A 12,332-nucleotide genomic window follows, 5' to 3' on the forward strand; every position below is an offset into this window, starting at 1 on the left:
CCTTGGGATTCATGGGGAAGTGACCTCTCCCAACTTCCAATCCCACAAAGGATTGGATCCTCCAGGCTGCTCCTCTGTCCCCTTCCTGCAGAAACTGTGATGCTTCTTGCACCTATGCAAAAAAAACACACGCAAAACATGAGGTTCATACTGATGCAGCAGCACAGTTATTGTTGCACAAAACAAGGTGAGTACTTGGCACAGCCAGTTTTGTGACCAAACAGGAAGAAGCTTGCTTCTGCATTGCGAGTGTGATCTTCCCAGAAGGTTGCAGCATTCTAGAAATTTCATCCATTCAGAGCCAGCCCCACAAAGGTGTCCACCTTAAGTAGGGGAAAAGACTACACACTTGCCCTGAAAAAATCAAGTCTCCATAATGCTCTTCAGGAAAGATGTATATTCATAGAATAAGATGCCACATAATCATCAGCCCTCATCTTTTCTTTTTCCCTTCTTATTCAATTACAGAACTTCTAGTTCATGACCCTAATCACAGAATTCAACGATATCTGTAAGAAACAACTTTCCTTTCCCTGAATGTGTCAAACCAACATTTTTCAGCTTTTAGAGTTAGGAACTCTATTTTTAAAATAAATTTTAACCCCCCACTCATTCACACATTTTTTTCTACTAAGCACTGTCATTTGAACTGTGCAGTTCAGATAAAGTATTATGGAAAGCATTATGGAAAAGTTTAAAGATAAGTCCCAAACTTCCAGTAAGTTAGAATGGGAAAATTCTCAGTTTTCATTTCCTCTCCCCCCTCAACTCCTAAGAAAACAAGAAAAAACTTGTAGCAGACCTCAAGGTTATATCTTGTAGTCTTCAATCTGACTTCTGATGGAAAGTTTGCCAGCCGAAAGCCTACCAACAACATTCTGCAGCTGAACTCTCCAAGTTCAAGCCTGCTCTACATCAACGTACCACATACCAGTGGAATGCACTTCAGAGAGAACAGACAATCCTCAGGATCTCTCTGTCCTACTTAAACCAGGATAAGCTACTGCATGAAAGCGTAGCAAATGAACACTTAATATTTTGTTCCACTAGCCTACTTTGAAAGTATTTTGTAGCTGACTGTATCAGGCAACAAGACAAGACATCATTTGATACTGTGAGAAAATTTTCTGCAAAGCATACTGTCCTAACCTGACTTTCAAGATGAAAAGTACAGACACTTGTATCAAGTTTTAAACAGGAAGAGGCATAGCGGGCTGTCACAACAGTGAAGGAAAAAACGTTATAAAAAGTCATGGGCCAGAAAATGCAACTTCTCATGACTCTACAGGCGATACAAGAGCTTTCTTCTTACCAGCTAGACTTCTCCTTTAACATACTCAATCTTACTGTAGGTGTTTATTCAAATCCCAGTAGCTTTTAGACTAGGACAGCCAATTCTTTTCCCTACAAAAGACACAGTGAGCAAGAATACCACTGGTGGCACTAAAAACAAAGATGCCATTTCCACTTAAAAAAAAAAAAAAAAAAAAAGGCTACACACATTGAAACACACACTACTTATGCCCCAAAGGAAAGTACTTAATCATGGAAATAGAAAGAAAGAAGTATATCCATTATCAAACATGGAAAGAAAGTAAATACCAGATGGCATAAAGGCTTTTTTGCTTCAGTCTCCACACAGAAGTTTAATTCTATGTAACCAAATTAAACAAGGGGATACGAGTACAAGTTAGAATAAGAAACAGACCAGGCTACTGAATGTTACATATGGCAGTCAACAGCATCTAATGACATTCACCCTTGGAAACATATTGTTTAGAGAACTACAGGAAGATGGAAGAAGTCATCAAGTACTGCAGAAAAGAAAAAGAAAAAAAAGAAAAGAAAAGAGAAATCACAAGATGGGTAAATAAAAACGCAGGAAGTAGTAGATGACTCAGCCTAACTCAAATTTCAGAAAGGTACTAGAACGGAATTATTTAACAATTGGGAGCATTAAAGGATAATGCCAATAGGCTTGACACAGTCTAGTTTCTCTCTTTAATGGACTAATTGTCCTAGTGACTAGGAGAAAAGCAATACACATCCCAAGTCTTGGGACACAATCAAAAATAGATTCTCCCACTCAAGCTAGACTATGATTGGGACAAAGTTGTACAGAATGAAGTTCAAAATTAGGGTCTGTTTGTTTGTTTTTAATAGTTCTCAACCACCAGCTGTAGATGTAGGATAGCATTTACAGTGAGGTTCTACAGGTATAATATTTAATATTCTTAATCATGCTTTGGACAAAGTAATAAGGAATAGAACAAGCAAACAGCACCAAGCTGAAAGGTGGTGAGAACTACCTGCCAAGTCCATGCTGAGTTAAGATGACTCAAAAATCAAAACGATGAAATTCAAGAAAGACAGAATAAAGCACCACAGCCACCACAACTGCATAAAAAAAGACCTACTTAAGTAACAATGGGACACAAAAGGACACCAGACTGTACTGGATCAAGTAGATCGCAAGGCACAGAGAAGCCTATATCACAACACTATTGCACAAAAGGTCTTAGCCTGGTACCAAATGAAACAGTTTTTGTTTTGTTCTGAGCAGATTGCATTAAAAAAGGTAAGGGGGGGGAAAAAAAAAAAGCAAGCCCAAGCTATAACAGACATCAAGAAAGAGTTACAGAAAAAAAAACCAAACAAACATCAAACCAAAAATACCAATCTCATGCTTAAAAAAAAAAAAAAAGCACATTTTTTCAGGAGCTGCTTAGCGTAATGGATTAAAATATCTGTCAGGTTCAAAACTACAAAGATTTAGCAACAGAATTAACCTTAAAACAAAACAAAACAAAAAAAACAAACAGGAAACCCCCCAAACCAACTACTTATATAGTCTTTCTAAAAATATAAGCTTTATCTTCCTTTAATTGGCTGCCCATTGCATTCGCTATTGCCCATACAAGCTACACCTATCAACAGCATCCAACGGAGCCATCCCAATCAATAAAAATGACTTCATTGTTTTATATGGAAAACCAAAACCTCATTCAAGTTGATGTGTACAAAATCCTTAAGTTTCACTATATTTTTTAGGGAAAATAATTCCTAAATAAATTCATAAATAATTCCAAAGGTTACTTTTAAAAATTCTTTTTAAAAATAAGACTGGAAGTCCAGAATGACTAGATTATCTGATGGCTATGTACAGAGCAAAAGAGAGCTATTTATTCATGCTCCTCTTCATAATTTAATATTTAAACTAAAACATAAAATTTGTAATACAGAGCTTGGTAAAGTACGGATTATATATGACTTTTCCACTCACTTCATTCCTGCAAATATTTCCTTCCCCAAACTACCACAAGTAATGAACAGCTCTTCAGTCTGTTAAGCTTGATTGTGTCATGTATTTGTAAAGTCAGCATGACAGGCGGTTCTTCCTCTTTTTCTCCCTCACAACCTTCTCCCTGACACACACGCATGCGCATGTGTGCACACAGAGGCTGCACACTGCAAGGCAGAAGAGAGAGTCCTTAACAAGCTGTTGTAAACCAGACATGTTAAACCAGATATACAAGAGAAGTACCAACACTCTGTCCTGAGCAGTACTGCATTTCAACAGAAATACAAATACCAGATTTGGTTAAATGTAACTGATTTGTGCTTATAAACATCCAGATGGTACATGACTAAACAAATTGCACATATTTCCTGAAGAAAAATGACCTTGATATCCAAGTTAAAAAATGAAACATTTTATTTATGCTTCTCAAAGCATAAAACAAACTCATGACAGCTTCAAGTAGAGACCTGTATCTCGTATTTAGGAGATTGTCAGACATGCTTATAAAATACATGCACATATTGAATGGCCACACTCTCAGGCACAATCAAGGAGCACAGACCAAATACCAAGCAAATATACAAAGACGGCATCCCAGTTCCTTATACCTCAGACTCTTCTGTCTGGTATGATTTAAAGTTGGCTTTTCATACCTTAGGCTGGGAGAAAAGGAACGATTCAGTAATGGAGATCAATAGAGCACAGGACACGGAAGCCATGCCCCTGTTCAGCTGGTTATGTATGTCTCTACTTCAGCAGTACAGGATGTTAAGAGGCATACATCCCAAATCTACAGAAATTCATCCTGACTTGAGATAACTTTCTCATTCTGGCTACAAAATTCGGGGGATATTTTATGTAAATTATACTGAATATAGCAGCTTGCCTAACATGTATATCAGAGAGAAATAAAAAAAACACAAAAACAAAAACCTAACACCCACCCCCCCCCAAACTTCACACTTGTACTTATCTCCTTATTCTCTCTCCTTCTTTCCCTCTGCCAAAAGAAAAATACTTTGGGCTTGAATAGTGTGCACTAAGGCTCACAGATTCATAGGTAAGATTAAGTTTTTACTGAATTCAAAGCAAGCAATAAAAGTGGTTCTAAAAAATAAAATGAAATACAACCATAAGAAGCATAAAGTAGTTAAATCTTTGTACAACAATCCTTCTCCTATTATTAGCTAAGAGAATACTGTTAGTGAAAACACCTTTGGAATGCTGCCCTTTTTCCTAATTTAAAAATCACAGAATGCTATCGGCTCTGGAAAGGGTAAACTGATCACATACCCCTGCCCCCCTTTTTTCCTTTATTTACACAGCAGAGTATCACACCAAGCATTTCGAAGTTTAAAAAGCCAGATTTGCAATTCCTCCTGTAGCTCTCACTACACTCCCCTGGATGCTCATCCTTCATACTGAATGGGGAAACGGTTTGTCATAGCACGGAAAAAAGAATGGGACCCTGCAACTACAGACCAGACCGCAATACTCATGCATAAAAACCACATTAAGAAAAGCAAAGTGACAGGTAATTTTAAATCTGGATGCTGTCACTAACTGAATAACACGAGCGTTAATATGATCTGAGGAAGATGGAGCAGAGAGGTGATGGAGCAGTAACACAGGCTCCTAGAAGTAGCAAACCTACATCTGTTTAGAGAGAATGCTAGTCCTCTTGTGTATTTCTTCCCAGCAACACTGGAACTCTGACTCTTCAGCTTTACAAAGTGTCTACATTACGATGACTAACCATGTTAGCTAGCAAGAAAAAAAACCAAAAAAACAACAAAACAAACACCTACTGAAGGACATACAAACTAGGAGCAAATACTTGCTGCAGCAAGGTTTGTCCAAGGATCCAGCCCAGTTCTTGAAGGTTAACCAGTATTGGTGTACACCTGATTCAGATAGTGCCATGTGGGCAAAAGGAAAGAAAAAAAAAGAAATGGTAGTGTGCCCATGGAGGCAACTTCCTTTTGGCAAAGCAGTGAGAGTCAGACCAAGCTCAGCAACCCCACTATAACCGCCCCAGGAGCTAAATAATTCCCTTCCAAGTTTTCAGCATAATATCATTGCCACTGTTGCTTTTACAGTGATGCTGGGCTGGGCTCTTTCAGTGTTCTAGCCATTACTTTACTTTTCTGTACAACACAAGTGACAAGAGGGGGAATGATGGTTTTCAAGTGTTTACGTCTCAGCAAAACTTAAACAATTTAATGGGGCAAGGAAATCAAACCACTTATTTAGCCTAAGGACTCTTCCTCTTGCCAAACTTCAATGGGTTTTGCAAACAATAGAGCTTCTCAAAGAGATTATACAAATTCTTTATAATGGAAACTATTAGGCAACCTAAATATAGAATTTGTTACCAGTTCCCTCTATAACACAGTATGTTAGGGTTCTATTCAGTATTCCTTACTCATGCTTCTAATGAACTTCAGCAGGAGATTTGTCCAAGTAAGGAATGATTATTACAGCCCTAGGTTCCTTAGATTTATACAACATCTTCCATCTAGAAAGATTTCAAAATGTTTTAAAGGTCACATATAGAAAATTACTATATTCAGTACAGCCTCCTATCAAGAGGAACATAGTAATTTCTCAGTACCCAAGCAACAATACAGAATAATTTAGGTTAGAAAGTAAATAAGAAAGCCATGTCTACAGGGACAATTTAGATCCTCAGTGAGGTTACCAAATTAAAGTCTGGCAACGGTTCTGCAGTAAAAGGTACAGGGATTTCCAACTGGCAGATAAGATCTTAGTTTTACATCTGACTCATGGCACATCTAACTGGCACCACGCTGGGGCACTCCTTTAGTACTAACCCAAAGAAACAACTGCCACCTTGGGAATCAGCGACACCACTTCCTGCAGCATCCAGGATTTCTGTTGGACATCTCCCATCCAAGAACAGCCCAGTTTAACCGTTCAGGGTGATACTGCCATGGGCAAAGTTAACTTAACTCCATGATCCAATCTGCTTTGAAAATTCACTCCAGAAGTATATTAAAATATAATCAAGAAGACATAAGAATTATTTCCACTAATCGTAACATCCACCAGTTGTTAAAGATCACAATCCATGTCTAGCCTCTGGCATAAAAGATAATTCTTTCAGGGAGAGAAGAAATTCAACAGTGAAAACACCCACAAACCTTACCCCACACCTGAAAATATTTCTGTAAAGTTAATCGTACATGATTAGTATAAAGAATACAAATGTTTTAGTCAACTTTGCACCTAATTTCCAGTGGTCTTCAAAACCACTAAACTTGACTATGATTGCCTGTTTTTCCATCTGCAAATCTGGTCACATTTAGTGAATTTTAACATGCTGGAGCAGACATTAAACCGTCCACCACAAAGAAACAGATTTCTCTGAACTGAAAAAACAGTGCTTTACAGTATCTTATAGACAAAGCTCTCATCAGTAAAAAAAACACAGTAGAAATTTTGAAGTAAGAACCACTGCACACTAAGAACCATGCTGAGGCATCAACTTAACCTAACATTAAGCTTCAAAATGGAAGACATTTAAAAAAAAAAAAAAGCATTCACAGTGTCATCAAAACGCCATAGTATTGTTATTCTGACCAACATTGATGAGAAACATTTTGTTGCAATTTTTGTATAGGCAGTACCAGCAAATGTTTTAACAAGCCCTCTTGGACTCCAGCTCCCACAAAAAAAAAAAGAAAAAAATCCACCCAAATGGCCTTTTGAGTCTCTCTGGCATCCTAATGATTCTCTCCATAGACACAAAGGTCTACTTACTAGCTCAACTCTAATTTCAGAATTGGGGCCTAAAACTGGCTGGCCTAAAACCTCAACCTGTATTTATCTCATGCCATGTGTAAATCCTGGACTTTGCAAACATGTGAAAATGCAACCCATTTAAACCTTATGGGAAAAAGAAACCCATAAACCTACTCAGCTACACATTGTTTCAGAGTCTAAGTAGAGAAACAAAAATCAATGTATCAACTAAAGCTCTGCATACCAGATCACTGTGGGGAGGGGAAACAAAAAAAAAACCAACCCAAAAGAAGACATTTCGTTGCTAAAGTATTAAAAAACTATGAAATATTCAAGTGGGGAAAAAAAAAGGCAATGATAATATTGGTTTCTCAGGACTGTTTATTTTTTTCCACACTCTTTTTTTGTTGTGGGTTTTGTTTTTTGGGTTTGTTTTTTTTTTTTTTTAAGTTTTAGTGCTTATATGAAACTGAATTTCCAATGCAACAAAACATAATTTTAAACTGACTTTGCCTGTCAAACTGACTGGAGGTTAAAGAGGCTTTATTAATGCTGTTTTAAAGATTTTTGCATTATTTCAGCAGTATTATTTTGCTGAATATTACCAATCTGTACGCATCTATCTGTGATATAAACACAATGCCATTGTTATAACTGGAAAGCACACGATATGTGACAGATGCAGTTCCTCTCGGCGCATTTACCTCACTGATTTCCTAAGTTAAAAAAAAAAAAAAAAGAAATTGAAGAAATCAACTAGCATTCAAAACTGAAGTTATGAGGAGTCCTTTCAACATTCACTCTGGTTTTCAGAAGTCTAGGAAATCAACTCCAGAAATAAAGGTGAATCTTTTTTGTCAAGTAATTGGAGCCAACCTTGCACTCAATTTCAAACGTGTAACATTTGTTGCAAGTCATATTCAGCACTGCTTTGAACGACATCTAGAATGTAATTGCTGCTTTTGATAACATTGCAACTTTTATTGCCACTTAAACTTCTCTCGCTGACGGGATTAAACCATAGGTATGATAACCATAACAAAGGATTCTTTAGCAATATTCTCTTCGGTTAGCATGCAATGGCTACAAGTGCACTCCTGTTGGTTTTATAAAAAACTTCCATTCCCTAAGCACGCAGGTTTAGGCCACGATACTGGAAAACACTAGCAGACACAGGAACCAGGTAATCCACTGCACGCTTTGATGGGTTCACAGAGACAAGGTCCTCCTGGGAAGTCAGGGATACACAGGGCGGCACTTCCATACGGCGCAATTCAGCTAATCAACAATTCCTCCCTAAACAGCGAAGGGTTATTATCCACCCCTACAGCCCTGGAAACCTGCATGGCAATGCTCTGTGGTGAAAAGCGAATTAAAAAAATAATAATTAAAAAAAAAGGGGGGGTTATTTAGGAGGCAAAGTTAAACTCGTACAGAAAAAAGAGTTTAAAAAAAAATAAAATTAAATTAAAGGGTGAGTGTCTTAGCAGGCACACCCCAGGGGATGGCTCTTCGTCCTGCGAGGGGCACGGCCTCTCCGGGGTTTAGGCTGTGCAGGCAATTATGCCCTTCCTGGTATTTATTATTTCTGTTTCCACACACGCCGCTCCTCGGCTTGGGTCACGTTCACCAGGGAGCCCCCGGCCGGGGGGGGGGGGGGGGGGGGGGGGCGCGGATCTCCCCGGGCCGGGGCTCCCCGGTGAACGTGACCTGGTTCCTGTCACAGCCGCCCTCCCTCACACCCCGGGGTGGCGGGAGGCCGCCCAACGGCTCCCCCGCCGCCGCCTCCCGCCCCCGCTTCCCCCTCAGCCGCCGCCGCCGACCCACCGTGTGGAGGTGCCCTTCCTCACGTCGCACATCATGCACTTGAAGGCCTCAGCGCTGTTGCGGAAGGTGCAGACGCTGCAGTCCCAGTAGCCCTCGTCCGAGGAGGGTTTCGGCTGCCGCTTCGGCCTGCGGAGACACACGCGCGCCAGGGGCAACACCGGGCGCGACGCCCTCACGCCGCCGCCTCCCCCCCGGGGGCGCCCCGCCGGCCGCCATCGCCGCCGGCTCCGCGCACCCGGCCGCCGCGGAGAGGGCCCGGGGAAAGGAGGCGCCGCCGCCGCCGCTGCCCCTACCTGGTCGGGCTCTTCTTGTCTCCCATGCCGGCTCCAGTCGCGTCCCCGGCCCGGCCCCGGCGCGGCCCTTTGTGTGTTTGTCAATAAGGAGGAGCGCGGGGGGTCTCCGGGCTCTAACGGGGACCCGGAGAGGAGGAGCCGCCGCCGCAACCTCCAGCTGTCGGGGAAACTCCTGCCGCTGCCCCCTCCTCCCTCACGTGTCCCCCCGCCGCCAACCAGCGGCCGCCCGCAGGCCGCGGCGCCCGGCGGGCCGCGCACGGCGGCAGGTTCGCAACCGCCGGCGGCTCGGGCGCTGCGAGCCGGGCGGCGGCGGAGCCGGGGCGCCGCGGGGGCTGCTGGGGGCGGCGGGAGGGGCGGGGCGGGGCGGGGCGGGGGGAGCCGCGGCGTGGCGGCGGGCCCGCCGCTGAGGGGGGGCGGCGCGGGGGCGGGAGGGGTCCGACGCCGAGGGGCGGCCTCGGCGGCGGTCGGCGTGCGGGCGCCCTGCGGCCGTTGTCCCGCCGGGGAGCGGGGCCGGGCCGGGCCGGCGGGCATGGCGGCCTCCCGCCCGCCGCCGCGGCGCCGGGGTAGGCCGGGCGGGCCAAGGGGCCGGGGGTGGGAGTTGCGCGGGGCCCGGCGGGGAGGAGCTGCCCCGCGGCTCCGCGCCCGGGCGGAGACGGCGGCCGGGGCCCTTTCGGAGGCCGCGGCCGAAGCAGGCCGCGGGGAGCCGGCGGCCCCGCTGCGCAGCCCTGGGCCGGAGCGGCCCGGGCGGTGGGGGCCGGGGAGCCGCGGAGCCGGCGGAGGGGCTGTCCCCGGCGGGGAGGCGTGAGGCGGCGCCGGGCAGAACGGGCTGACCGGGGGTACGGGTGATTCAAACTGGCCTGCAGGGCTCTGCCCTGGACAACTGCTTTTCTGTTATCGCCCGGTATTGCTTGCAGTAGCGTCTCGATTGCCTTGTTCTCCTTCCCAAAGAAATTGCTCCGGGCCGTGCTTTACAGTAAGAAACAGGGAAAGAACCAGGAAGAAAAAAAAGCTGAAAAAAATAAACACGAGGTTCTGCTTGGAAACCTTGGTCTAAACCAGCCCGCTAGCCTGAGGCAGCTGGCCAGCGTGATGGGTACCGGTACAAAAGCAGGAGAGAGCGGCGTTACCTGGTACCCCTGTGCAGCGCAGCGCTTTTGCGCTTAAAAGCTTGCAAGTACAACGTGGTTCGTGTGCAGCGTAGCAACGTTAAACAAAACACTGGTGACTATAATCTCTGTTATCTTAGTTGCACAGGAGCCCCAGTCACGGGCTAGGATGCCATTTTGCAAGATGCTGTACAAACAGAACAAAGAGCACATGTCCTAAGTACATAACAAAAGACGGCAGTTAGACGCAGGTAGATGGCAGAGTGCAAGCAGACAATGAGGTGATATTGGTCAGCGTTGTAGTGCTCAAAGCTATTTTTGCTGCATTGTCTTTGTCAAGAAATGACGGGATTTTGAGAACAAAATATGCCCGAGGGGAGCTTTACCCAAGTGTGGGAAAAAGCATAACCGAAGATGTAGACGTCTTTGAAAATTGAGCAAGTAGACAATGGGGAAACTTTCTGATTCTGAAGGCAAAGTTGTCAAAAAGAATTTAAGCTAGAAATACTGGGATATACCGAAGAAAAGGAAAATGTAGGTGAAGTGTTTGATGTTGTCTTAGGGAAGCAATGAAAGACCCATTAGTTAGGATGTTACGTTTATGTAAAGTACTAATACTTTTAAAAGATTCACAGTTTTCTGCATCTCTCTAGCAATCCTGTATAGCAGCAATTTGAAGCTTGTGTGCTATTTCCTACATGTGGTTGGCCATTTATCCTAATTTACTTCTGCATTCACATCCTGCTTCCAATATTGTAATTTTCCCTGCCCTGTTTTTTTTCCATATTTGCCTTGCCTCTTTCTTTCTTCCTCTATTGCAATTTCTTTCTTTCTTCTCTTTTTATGCTTCTCATAGAGCCTTCTGCAAATTATTAATAAAATGTGTGGATCGCACATCTGAGGATGGGCCATGCCAGGCACAGACAGCTGGCCTGGGTTCGTTTGTATTTAGTTAGACACCTCCATGACACCTGGGTGCCCAGACCCAACCCCCATCAGGGAGGAACAAGCTCCTGCTGAATGTGATTGATCTGATGCTGAGAGGCATATGAAGTTATCATCTATGGGGACCATTTCTCTCCATTGATTATAAAGAGAGCTTTGCACCAGTAGTCCAGAACCGGACATCTACCCTTTAAAATTACAGAATTATGTCAGGTGACTCACCTGTGCTTGAACCTCACGCTACGTAGAAACCTCTAGACAGGAAGCAGTGGAGAAACCTGTCTCCTTGTGCCCTTTTCCACAGTGCGCTCCCTCTGCTGTATAAAGAAACATATTCATTCCCCACTTTGAGAAAGCAATTGTTTTGAAGCAACCTCTTTCTCTTGACCTTTCCTCTGTTGCAGCCTAGTTTTTCCATACCAATTATGAGAAACAAAACAGAACTCCCACTGATGGTTACAAAACGCCGGGATATATTGTAATCCCACAGGAGCCATTCTTGGAGAGAATCAGCAGGGGGAATCACAACTGCCAGCCACAAATGTTATCCCTAACAGTCGAGTGATCTTTCTGGTGGTCGTGTTCCAGACCTCCTGCTGCATGGCCATCACCCAAACCACTGCGCTTAAAGATCGCAATGTTTTCCCAGCAGCGCTGGGCCTGTTTCCCACTGAACTCCCAACTAATCCTTATCTTGGGAACTGAAAGGTGATTTGGATGGTGCATTCAAAAGTTGAAGTGGATGGGTTATAATGCCTTCCATGTGGTGTCACCCATGGTGCCCATGGGTCTGTCCAAGGATGGGTCTCATTCTTGGGTAACACTGAAGAGGCAAGAAAGGCCATTTTCCTCACACCTTGTTCTGCCCTCAAAGAGGAGCACAAGAGAACGCCAGCGAAAGCACTGAGCCATCCCATGTCATCTCTGCAACTGAAATGGTGGTAGTTTGTCATAGGACCGAGGGCGAGGAGCATGCAGGATTCAATCCACAAGAGGTTATGAAGAAAGCCAGACTAAGCAACTCGAAGCAAATCCTGAACTTAGTCCAGTAACAGGACATTACCCTAGGATGTACAAAACTGTACCACATCGCTG

At 43.9% G+C, this 12,332-nt stretch overlaps 1 protein-coding gene across 2 annotated transcripts in view; it reads right to left on the reverse strand.

Moving 5' to 3' along the window:
• Positions 1-9,473, reverse strand: part of YAF2 (YY1 associated factor 2) — a 29,757-nt gene extending 20,284 nt beyond the window's left edge. Inside the window, exons 1-2 of one of the 2 annotated variants that reach the window (XM_087764713.1) lie at positions 9,187-9,473; positions 8,894-9,019 (exon numbers count right to left, since the gene is read on the reverse strand). In XM_087764713.1, the coding sequence (XP_087620839.1) occupies positions 8,894-9,019; positions 9,187-9,212 (152 nt within the window). In that variant the 5' untranslated portion in view covers positions 9,213-9,473. Of the gene's footprint in view, positions 1-8,893; positions 9,020-9,186 lie in introns of those variants that run through there. The other variant, XM_087764714.1, reaches the window with a different exon arrangement.
• Between the last annotated feature and the right edge of the window lie 2,859 nt (positions 9,474-12,332).

Source organism: Nipponia nippon, unplaced genomic scaffold (assembly GCF_047370975.1).
Source record: "Nipponia nippon isolate SJK-2023a ecotype South Korea unplaced genomic scaffold, ASM4737097v1 scaffold_3, whole genome shotgun sequence".
NCBI lineage: Eukaryota > Metazoa > Chordata > Aves > Pelecaniformes > Threskiornithidae > Nipponia > Nipponia nippon.